We start from the raw sequence: 12,074 nt of genomic DNA on the forward strand, positions 1-12,074 counted from the left end.
TATATAAAAACTAATGAATGATTTACATATTTAATCTTTTTTTGACATTTTTCAAGTATTGTTTCAAACTGATAAGTTATTTGGTACTTTCAAAAAATTGTCTTAAACAAAATGAATTTTTTTGTTACTTATAGTACCCTTTCAGCAAATCTTTTGTAAGGTTAAATTAGGAGGGTCTGAAAACTCCCATTTTAGTACATTCTACTTGATTATAATCAAGGATGTCAAAACATAATATAAAAATTCTACATAGTAAGCCATTTACCTGGCATCATTAACATTTGTTTTCTCTTCCATGAAATGATTGTGTTTAGAGATATGGGAGTAAGTTGAAATTGTACACTTGTAAGTCTATATAATCTCACTGAATTAGAATGGAGGCTAGGCAATTTTAAGCAGTTCTGTGCGGAGTGCTGCATTGATGGCTATAATCTTAACGTTACTTTTCCCCAAAATCACAGGTGCATGCCCCTCTTTGTGAAAAAAATAAATACCATTTGTTATTTTTTATTACTTCAGAATACATTCATATTAATCCATAAAAGAGATGCGAAATGCAGAATGACAAAATCGTTTGAGGAATAGTGTAAAGATGGAGATCTCTAGTTACTCGGACATTGATGTTGGTGTAGATCTGAAATCTGGAGCCAAGTCACATATTCAATTTCTATCTCGTGTGAATCAGTATCCTGGTTTGTATGGGGGACCAGTGCTGCACAAGGCAATATGGAGATATGGGGAACTGTGGCTGCCACTGGCTGCTGAATATGCAGATAAGGTAATGTTACTATTATACATGTAACATTATATCTTGTTTTACCCCCACGAAATGAGTTTGGTGCAGTAGTGGGGGGTGGGTGTATATAGGAGTGAGCTTGTCGGTCGGTCGGTCAGTTGGTTTTCATGGTTTACGGACAATAACTCATGAAAGGCTTGACAGATTTAAATAATTTTTGGTACACAGGTGTAACATCATAAAATACAGGTCAAGCTCGACTTTGAGGGTTAGTAGGTCAAAGATCAAGGTCACAATGACCTGGAACAGTTAAACAGTTTCTGGATGATAACTCAAGAACGCTTGGGCCTAGGATCATAAATTTTGGTACACAGATGTAACATTATAAAATACAGGACTTCGAGGTCAAAGTTCAAAGTCACAGTGACCACGAACAGTTTTCTTTTTCTAGGTCAATTACCAGCCTCACTGGGTCATGTCCCATAACTCTGACATGTACTTTGAGCAAATTATGCCCCCTTTTGGACTTGGAAAATCCTGGTTAAAGTTTTACATGCAAGTTACTAACTCCAAAACTAATGCAGATATTGAATTGAAACTTCACGTGTGTCTTCGGGGTTATAAAACTAGTTGATAGCATCAAGTCCCATAACTCTGACATGCATTTTGACCCCTTTTGGACTTATAAAATCCTGGTTAAAGTTTTGCATGCAAGTACATAAAGCTATTACTTAAAGGCATATAGATTTGAAATTTCTTTTTCTTTTTCTAGATCAATTACCAGCCTCACTGGGTCAAGTCCCATAACTCTGACATGTATTTTGGGCAAATTATACCTCTTTTGGACTTAGGAAATCCTGGTTAATATTTTACATGCATGTTACTATCTCCGAAACTAATGCAGATATTGAATTGAAACTTCACATTTGTCTTCGGGGTTATAAAACTAGTCGATAGCATCAAGTCCCATAACTCTGACCTGCATTTTGGCCAAATTATGCCCCCTTTTGGACTTAGAAAATTCTGGTTAAAGTTTTGCATGCAAGATTATCTGCAGAACAAAATTTAATGCAGATATTAAAATTGAAACTTCACCTGTGCCTTCGGGGTTATAAAACTAGTTGATTGCATCAAGTCCCATATCTCTTGACATGCATTTTGGTCAAATTATGTCCCCTTTTGAACTTAAAACTTCTGGTTAAAGTTTTGCATGCATCTCCAAAAATAATGCAGATACTTGATTGAAACTCTATAGATATTTTAACATTAAGGGTAATATTTTCCTGCTTTGGGACAATAATTCGAATAGTCGAGCATTGGCTGTCTTACGGACAGCTCATGTTTTAATAAATATTGTTTCTCTGTAACTGAATGAAAAAAATATTTACTGTTTTCATACCTTCAAACAGATCTGTGAATTGACTGTATTAAGCAGTTATTTATAGCAAACTGTTCTGTTAAAGTAATAGACCCATAATGACAGTTGACTAATTCCGTGAGATTATGAATCCTCTGTATCGGTATGCAATTTCAGCATCCTTCGCCCATACCATAAATTACTTTTCATAATAACCAGAGAATGCTGAAATTACTTAAGGAGAATAATTTTATGTAAGTGAATGGAAATTGCCAGTGTTGTCATTACAGGTCCCCCTATCGTAAAATTTTGATGCAGATAGACATTTTTTTTCCACCAGTGATAAAATTTACAAGTACATGTACTGTATCATGTCAGTCTGTATATATAACTGCTTGCCTTAGATGTAAAAGAACAAAAATATATTTCAGGTGTTATCAGCACCTTTGGATATAGAGTGGGTGTGGCACTGTCATCTGTTGGCTCCTGTGAAATATGTGGAGGACTGTAAAAATAACTACAACACAGTTATAGAGCACACAGTAAGAGCTGGGGAGGTGTATGAGAAAGCCCTAGCAGAATCAGAACAGTACTGGAACCAGAAATACCCTGATATACCTTTCAAAGTGGATCTTGTAGATTCTGATGCTGAAAATATTCAGAATGTAAGGTCAAGGTCATTTGAATTTTCGTATGACCTTGAAGCAGCAGCTGCAAGACAGAAAATGTTTTATTATCAAGTTTCTTTGCCACATTATCTTGATATCAAATTTCTTGAAAAAGGACTACTCCGGTACAAAAAATTTCTGTTCTTAAAAAGCAGAAATCCGGATACCTTCCTAGTGCCTTGCTATGACATTGACTTGTTGTGGCACACACATATGAATTTCTCCTCAAGCTACAGAACAGTTACAGAACTTCTACTAGAGAGAGTATTAAATCATGACGACAGCGTTAATGACAGAAGTGAAGGGTCAAAGTTGAACACATCTGATGCCAAAACACGACAGCTCTGGAAAACAACTTTCAATGAACATTTTGCTTCATATGGTGCTATGTGGCGTGGGGATCCTCCGGAGGGGAAGTTGCATACAATTACTATACAGGACTGCTTCCGTCTTGTATCAAAGCATACAAATGTCAAGTTTGACCGAATTGAAATTCAAGGACACAGGAAAGACACCCTTACAAAGTTTAAAGTTATTATACGAGAGAGAGATATAATTGTGATGTCCGGACATGTACAGGGCGAGAAGGAAATTGTGGATATTTCAGAGAAACTTTTCACATTGAAAGGGCCTCAGTTAACCTGGGAAAACTGCGGAAATATCAAGAAATGTTTACACTGTTTGAAATCAGATAATCTGTGCTTACAAATCTGCCAGGGACAATCTGTACTTTGCTGTTCAAATGGCACCAGTCAGATAGGTGAAGGTCAAATAGACTTAGATACCATTGCAGCAAAGTTTGTTAAAGTGAAGCAAAGTATTTCTGAACAAGTCAAAGTTGATGTAGATACAGACATAAATGCTGAAGTTAAAATGACCTTGACTTTGACAAAATTGGGTCATTGTGATTTATGGCTGGTACCTGGCACATATGAAGAATGTGTGATGCCTGAGCAGATAGAATCGTTGTGGGGACCAGTTCCGTTGCCAAGGTTACCACCTGGTGTACCTAACAACTGCTCTGTGGCTTCTCATAGGTAATTTGATAATATACAAATTTCCTTATAAATGGTAAAAATAGTTATCAGTCAACTGACCTTTGCCCCAATTTAACAATTTTAGCAAATTTGGAAAAATCCTGCAAGTGACCAAAAATATGTCACAGAATAAAACCAGTGATTATTTAAAAAAATGAGCTCTCCATAACTTAGAGGGAGACCCTAAAGCAATTACAAAGAATTTTTTTTAACAGATATGATATCTGATAATGTCCTGTTTAAAGTAAATATATAATGTTATTTTTTGAGGTTATATATTGTTCACGGTGATCTGTATATATTCACAAATAGTCACAGGCTAGATATTTTTATCTGCTTAGTAGTTGTTCACTTTGACTTTTAAGTTTTTGACAAAAGGTTTATGATACAAATGTATAAAGCAAAGAAGTCTTAATTTTTAGCTTGACTATTCGAAGAATAGGGGAGCTATCCTACTCGCCCCGGCGTCGGCGTGAGCGTTAGCGTCACACAAATGTTAAAGTTTGCATACCACCCCAAATATTTTCAAAGTCCATTGAGATATTGCTTTGATATTTTGCATACTTGTTTACCGTCATGACCCCAGTCTGTAAAAAGGAGGAGGCAACTCTATCAAGCATTTTGACTGAATTATGGCCCCTTTTCGACTTAGAATATAATGTTAAAGTTTGTATACCACCCCAAATATTTTCAAAGTCCATTGAGATATTGCTTTGATATTTTGCATACTTGTTTACCATCATGACCCCAGTCTGTAAAAAGGAGGAGGCAACTCTATCAAGCATTTTGACTGAATTATGGTCCCTTTTTGTCTTAGAATATGCTTATTGTAATGTTAAAGTTTTACTCATAGCTTATATTATACTATCAAGCACTGAGAATAGTCGAGCACGCTGTCCACTGACAGCTCTTGTTACTTTTGCCCCTGTTCTGTATTCATTAGCATGAGGGTACTTTAAACATTTCTTAGTCACTGGCACAATGAATCAGCATGTTAATTTACATTCAAAAAGATATTGTAACCAGTTGTGCCTCTATCATTTACAATGACAGATTGAAGGATTACAAGAGCAAAGTTCAGTTCACATGTCGTGTGGTCCACAGTCTTCCATTGATGATGTCCTCTGTGCAAGTTTTCTACCATGACAAAATGATGGCAGTTGCTCATGTACTTGGATCAGATCAGATACCCAAACCAGAGGATGTAAGACAAATTTGTTGTTAATGCTAGCCTAATAGAGCAAGCTAATACATACAGAATATTATAAATAATCTGTCGTTGGCTGTAGATGCAGATGGGAATATAGGGTTCGTAGGTATCGGTAACTGTTTTTGCAGTAACAAGGTTCTGCAGAGTTACTGCCAAAACAGTCACAAGAGAGCTGGATATTCCCATCTGTACCTACAACCAGTGGTTACAATAAGCTTGTTTTTATTTTATTCCATATTTTTAGAATTACAGAATAAATTATGCAAAATTCCTTTGTAGCACACTTGTTTATATATACTTAGCATATTTAAACAAAGGGCAGGAAATCAACATGGGTTAACAGATATGATGTCATCACATTTCAAAGAAGCACAGTACTGCACAGATTTTAGTAGTTATTGACAACACATGAGTCATCTGGCATGAAGCTGCTATCTTGATATTGCCGAAATGAATAATATATTAACTGGAAATGCCAGTCTGGTGTGCAAGAATAACTTTTCCTATTGTAATCTCTTTCTTTAGTAACTGTAGTTTATTTTGTTATTCTTTTTTTGTTTTCTTTAGATAGTGTTGTTTTCCTAGTTATATATAAAATTACAGCTGAATAGAAATATGTATTCTCAGAAAACATACTGGTTGAAAAAAAAAACAGAGCACAACATGACATTACAGATAATTATTTAAAAGGTATATCCATACAGTCTTTTTAGCATTTTAAGGTTATACATGTCTAGATGTAGATAAAGATGTACAGATAAACTTCTACATGTATATTCAATATACTGACTATATAGTCAGCTAATAAATACCAATAAACTTGAATATTCAGGTTGGTGATTTACAGTCGTGTGTGACCCTGGAGCCTAAAAAAGGAGAGAGAGCCATGGTAATCAAGAACTGGGAAGGAGATTGGGGAATTATCATAGGTAGATGGGACGGTTATAAAAGAGGAACACCAGCAAAACGAGGTGATTTCAAGTTAAAAAAATAATTTGTTTAGGCGCAATGTTTAAAGTTCATTATTTATAGGTTATTAGATTTATATTGAGAAATATGCACCATTTTTGCAGCAGAAATATTGTGCAACTGATGAGTGCAGTATTATTCCACAAAAGAACAAAATTAATGCATATTTCTCGATACAAATCAAGAAATGTTTTTATTATGCCCCCGAAGGGAGGCATATAGTTTTTGAACCATCTGTCAGTCTGTCGGTCTGTCAGTCTGTCAGTCTGTCCGCAATTTTCGTGTCCGGTCCATATCTTTGTCATCGATGGATGGATTTTCAAATAACTTGGCATGAATGTGTACCACAGTAAGACGACGTGTCGCGCGCAAGACCCAGGTCCGTAGCTCAAAGGTCAAGGTCACACTTAGACGTTACAGGATAGTGCATTGATGGGCGTGTCCGGTCCATATCTTTGCCATCGATGGATGGATTTTCAAATAACTTGGCATGAATGTGTACCACAGTAAGACGACGTGTCGCGCGCAAGATCCAGGTCCGTAGCTCAAAGGTCAAGGTCACACTTAGACGTTAAAGGATAGTGCATTGATGGGCGTGTCCGGTCCATATCTTTGTCATCGATGGATGGATTTTCAAATAACTTGGCATGAATGTGTACCACAGTAAGACGACGTGTCGCGCGCAAGACCCAGGTCCGTAGCTCAAAGGTCAAGGTCACACTTAGACGTTAAAGGATAATGCATTGATGGGCGTGTCCGGTCCATATCTTTGTCATCCATGGATGGATTTTCAAATAACTTGGCATGAATGTGTACCACAGTAAGACGACGTGTCGCGCGCAAGACCCAGGTCCGTAGGTCAAAGGTCCTAAACTCTAACATCGGCCATAACTATTCATTCAAAGTGCCATCGGGGGCATGTGTCATCCTATGGAGACAGCTCTTGTTATATATGCAGCTACACTTATAATTATTTATAAATGATATAGATTTGTCTTTTAGCCAGAGTAAAAAAGAAAATGTTGTTGTTGAAGAATTTTTAATTGTGATGACACGCATGAAATTTACGTCACAAATGATGTCAGACCCAATATGAAATTTGAATGTCAGGTTCCATAATAATCTAACAGAGTTTATAAATGAGTATGTAATAATAGAACATGACTTAGGTTCCACAACTCTTACTATCATTTTCAGTTTCCTGTGCTTCTGTGCTCCCGGAAAATATAGCCACCGCCTTGTCCATCCATTCTGCTGTCCTTGTCTAGGAAACTCCTACATTATTTGAGGGATTTGGCCAAAACTGACAGAAATGTATTTTCTAGAAGTGATCTTTTGCAAATTGACAGGAGCATTTAACAGTTTACTGAAAGCTTCTGCTTGATATTGTTTATCAGTAAATACAGTGGCTGTCTTTCAGAATTTGCTATTGTTAAACTTTTTATCTTCAGTGTTTAGCCCTGTTTTGCATCTTGTTGCTTGTACATTTGGGCTAAGTGCTGTCACTGTGCAAAATGCTTTTGTACATGGTTTTGGACTAGATAACATGACATATTCTTACATTCATATTAAGGAAGTTCTGCTCTTTTGAATCAAAAATTGTTTTACAATGTAGAATTTGAATTTTGAAAACTTTAAAATATACTTAAAATATTCAGCAAATAAAAAAAATAGGGCTGTGAGCTTGACTGTTTTGCCAGACTGATTAATGAAAAATTATGACCTCACACAAGTTCTTATGATTTGAAAATCACAATTTTGATAACATTTTTGCGACTACATTTTTAGCCCACCATCATCAGATGGTGGGCTATTAAAATCACTCTGCGTCCGTGGTCCGTCCGTCCGTCATTCCGTCCGTCCGTCCGTCCGTTAACAATTTCTCGTTATCGCATCTCCTCAGAAACTACTGGGGGGATTTTGACCAAACTTTGTCAGAATGATGTATTGGTACCCTAGTTGTGTCCCCCTGAAAATCAGACTGGTTCAACAATTTATGAGTGAGTTATGGCCCTTTGTTTATTTCTATAATTTACATAGATTTATATAGGGAAAAACTTTGAAAACCTTCTTGTCCAAAACCACAGAGCCTAGGGCTTTGATATTTGGTATGAAGCATTATCTAGTGGTCCTCTACCAAGATGATTCAGATTATTTCTCTGGGGTCAAATATGGCCCCGCCCTGGGGGTCACATGGTTTATATAGACTTGTATAGAGAAAAACTTTGAAAAACCTCTTGTCCAAAACTACAGGGCCTAGGGCTTTGATATTTTGTATGTGACATCATCTAGTGGTCTTCAACTAAGATTATTCAAATTATACCCCTAGGGTCAAATATGGCCCCACCCTGGGGGTCATATGGTTTACATAGACTTATATAGGGAAAAACTTTGAAAATCTTCTTGTCAAACCACAAAGCCTAGGGCTTTGATACTTGTAATGTAGCATCATCTAGTGGTTCTCTACCAAGTTTGTTCGAATTATCCCCCTAGGGTCAAATATGGCCCCGCCCCGGGGGTCACATGGTTCATATAGACTTATATAGGGAAAAGCTTTTTAAAATCTTCTTGTCAATAACTACAACATTCAAATTTGGACATGTATATTTTTGAGTGGCAAGATGAACCTTGACATGAGTTGACCTTGATTTTGACCTAGTGACCTACTTTCACATTTCTGTAGCTACAGCCTTCAAATTTGGACCACATGCATAGTTTTGTGCACTTGAAAAAACTTTGACCTTGATTTTGACCTAGTGACCTACTTTCACATTTTTGAAGGTACAGGTATCAAATTTGGACCATATGCTTAGTTCCGTGTTTCAAAATGAAATTTGACATTGATTTTGACCTAGTGACCTACTTTCACATTTTTGAAGGTACAGTCTTCAAATTTGGACCACATGCATAGTTTTGTGTTCCGAAATGAAATTTGACCTTGATTTTGACCCAGTGACCTACTTTCTCATTTCTCAAGCTACAGCCTTCAAATTTGGACCACATACATGGTTTTATGTACCGAAACAAACTTTGACCTTTACATTGACCTAGTGACCTACTTTCACATTTTTGAAGGTACAAGCTTCAAATTTGGACCACATGCATAGTTCTGTATTCTGAAATAAAATTTGACCTTGATTTTGACCTAGTGACCTACTTTCACATTTCTCAAGCTATAGCCTTCAAATTCGGACCACATGCATAGTTTTGTGTACCGAAATGAACTTTGACCTTAAGATTGACCTAGTGACCTACTTTCACATTTCTGTAGCTACAGGCTTCAAATTTAGACCACATGCATAGGATTGTGTACCGAAACAAACTTTGACCTTGACATTGACCTAGTGACCTACTTTCACATTTTTGAAGGTACAGGCTTCAGATTTGGACCACATGCATAGATTTGTGTTCTGAAGTGAAATTTGACCCTTGATTTTGACCTAGTGACCTACTTACACATTTCTCAAGCTAAGCCTTCAAATTTGGACCACTTGCATAGTTTTGTGTACCAAATTAAACTTTGACCTTAAGATTGATCTAGTGACCTACTTTCACCTTTCTCAAGCTACAGCTTTCGAATTTGGACCACATGCACAGTGTTGTGTACGGAAATGAAATTTGACCTTGAGCTAGTCAGTAAGTCTTGAAATTTGGAACACTCCAAAATGGCACATTGGTGGGCGCCAAGATCACTCTGTGATCTCTTGTTTTTCAAAGATGTAGGTTTTATTGAAACTTCTCACAGTCATATATTAACATATTGCCTATAATATGGTGAAATAAGATATGTAGGTCCCCGTGCTTGTTTTTGAGATTTTTGCACATGATTAAAGATATCCGCTTATTTCAAACTTATTTTAAGACATTTGTTTGAAATATTTAACGCGTCAGATGTTTTAATGTCCTATTTTAACTTTAGAAAGATAGTAACGTTGCCATTGTAATAAAATTACTCACCAGTTGCTGTTAATTCATAAAATGATTTTCATTTCTGTACGCCGAATCTTAACTTTTTTCTGCATTTTCTAGGTAAATGATGTTACACCATTTCCACGGTTTAACAGAGGTGCCTTAGGGTGTAATAGAAATCAGATAAAACTGGCTCATGGCACTATAAATATTATGAGCATTTAATATCTACCTGGAAATCCCTACACATATTAATACAAGTTTTGGTTTATTTTACATCCAGGGACACGCACTAGTGCTGGTAGGCCAGGAGCTGCTGGTCGTCCTGGGTATCTTACCTTGCTTTTCTACAAAATCAAAACCAAGAAATGGGAGCTGCTCTCAATGGAGGACCCCTATGCCACGGAGGAATTCAGGTTTAAGTTTGCTGATGCCAAAGTAGATTTGAAAGTGGGTAAAATCAGTATTAATGGAGAAAAGAATGAAATTGCAGAACATTTAGCTCTGACTTTTTGTGTTTCCTTGCTGCATGTATTCCTTCAGCCTCGGCCCACCAACTGGGAGCCCGGGGAGAGTCTGGAGCCCGAGGTGAGTAAACGAGGAGCTCGTAATGTGAGGTATGTAAAGTCAGAGAAACTCGCTTTAATTTTAGCAGCTGGTCTGCTGATTGCTACACCATCAAATCATTTCATTAGGAAGAAGATGAAAGAAAGATCTGAAGGATTTGGATGCGGAGGATTAATTGTAAGTGATTATGAAAGACATGAATCTGTCGGAAATGACCAACATGGAGATGACCAAGGGTTTTCGGCTTCAGCTTTTGGAAGTCATAGAGATGAGGACCAGGCTAAACCTGAGGACATTATGACTCAGTTATTGGGAGATGAAGATGAAGGGGAAACAGGTGAAACAAATCATGAGACATTGATGGATGAACTTTATGGGGGTGATGATGATCCTGATGATGTTGGGGGTCATGAAGCAGATAATAACTTTGGAACAAATAACTATGATGATATGTATGGGGATTTGGGTGGAGGAGACTATTATGGAGAAGATTTCAATACGTTTCTTGGTGATGTTGATTTTGGTACCACTGGAGTAGATGGGAATGAGGCTGGAGGAGGAGACAGTGGATGGAGTTTCGGTTATGATGATGGTGGTGTGGGTGGTTGTGGGGGATGTGGAGCAGCTTGTGGAGGAGGAGGAGGGATATTTGGTGGTGGAGATTCAGGGGGAGGGGATGGAGGTGGTGGTGGTTTTTCAGGAGGAGGATGGAGTGGGGGAGCATTTGATAGTGGTGGAGCATTTGACAGTGGAGGTGGGGATAGTGGTGGAGGGGGTGGTGGATGGCTGGAGGGGTTCAGTGGTATGGATTCGGGTGGAGGTGGAGATGGGGGAGGCTGGGGTGATGGAGGTGGGGGTGGAGATGGTGGAGGTGGGGGCGGAGATGGAGGAGGATGTGGTGGCTGTGGAGGTTGTGGTGGGTAGCAATGTTGTAGTGACAGATAAGACAGCTAGGTTGTGTTAACATAACAGCACAGAAACAAGAATTTAGGTTGAGAGCTTGAAATTTGTTTGCATGTGATTCAGATTAAAAGGGCTTGGTGCTATCAAGGTTGTATAATAATTAGACAATGATATATTTTTAGCTTGTCTGATTTTTAGCTCACATGTCACAAAATGACAATGTGAGTTTTTGTGATCGCGCAGCGTCCGTCGTCCGTGCGTAAACTTTTGCTTGTGACCACTCTAGAGGTCACATTTTTCATGGGATCTTTATGAAAGTTGGTCAGAATGTTTATCTTGATGATATCTAGGTCAAGTTCGAAACTGGGTCAACTGCTATCAAAATCTAGGTCAGTAGGTCTTAAAATAGAAAAACCTTGTGACCTCTCTAGAGGTCATACTTTTCAATGGATCTTCATGAAAGTTATTCAGAATGTTCACCTTGATGATATCTAGGTCAAGTTCGAAACCGGGTCACGTGCCGTCTAAAACTAGGTCAGTAGGTCAAATAATAAAAAAACCTTGTGACCTCTCTAGAGGCCATATTTTTCATGGGATCTGTATAAAAGTTGGTCAGAGTGTTCATCTTGATGATATCTAGGTCAGATTCAAAACTGGGTCAACTGCGGTCAAAAACTAGGTCAGTAGGTCTAAAAATAGAAAAACATTGTGACCTCTC

General features: G+C 37.6%; 1 protein-coding gene across 1 annotated transcript; it reads left to right on the plus strand.

The window, feature by feature from the left end:
* The first annotated feature begins 527 nt into the window (after nucleotides 1-527).
* On the plus strand, nucleotides 528-11,737 carry LOC123537354 (uncharacterized). Its single transcript, XM_045321044.2, has 5 exons — nucleotides 528-778; nucleotides 2,525-3,798; nucleotides 4,852-5,002; nucleotides 5,841-5,979; nucleotides 10,170-11,737. Exons 1-5 carry the CDS (start codon nucleotides 593-595, stop codon nucleotides 11,375-11,377), a joined length of 2,958 nt encoding a protein of 985 aa, XP_045176979.2. The 5' UTR covers nucleotides 528-592; the 3' UTR covers nucleotides 11,378-11,737.
* Nucleotides 11,738-12,074: the final 337 nt, after the last annotated feature.

This window comes from Mercenaria mercenaria, chromosome 17 (genome assembly GCF_021730395.1).
Source record: "Mercenaria mercenaria strain notata chromosome 17, MADL_Memer_1, whole genome shotgun sequence".
Classification (NCBI taxonomy): domain Eukaryota; kingdom Metazoa; phylum Mollusca; class Bivalvia; order Venerida; family Veneridae; genus Mercenaria; species Mercenaria mercenaria.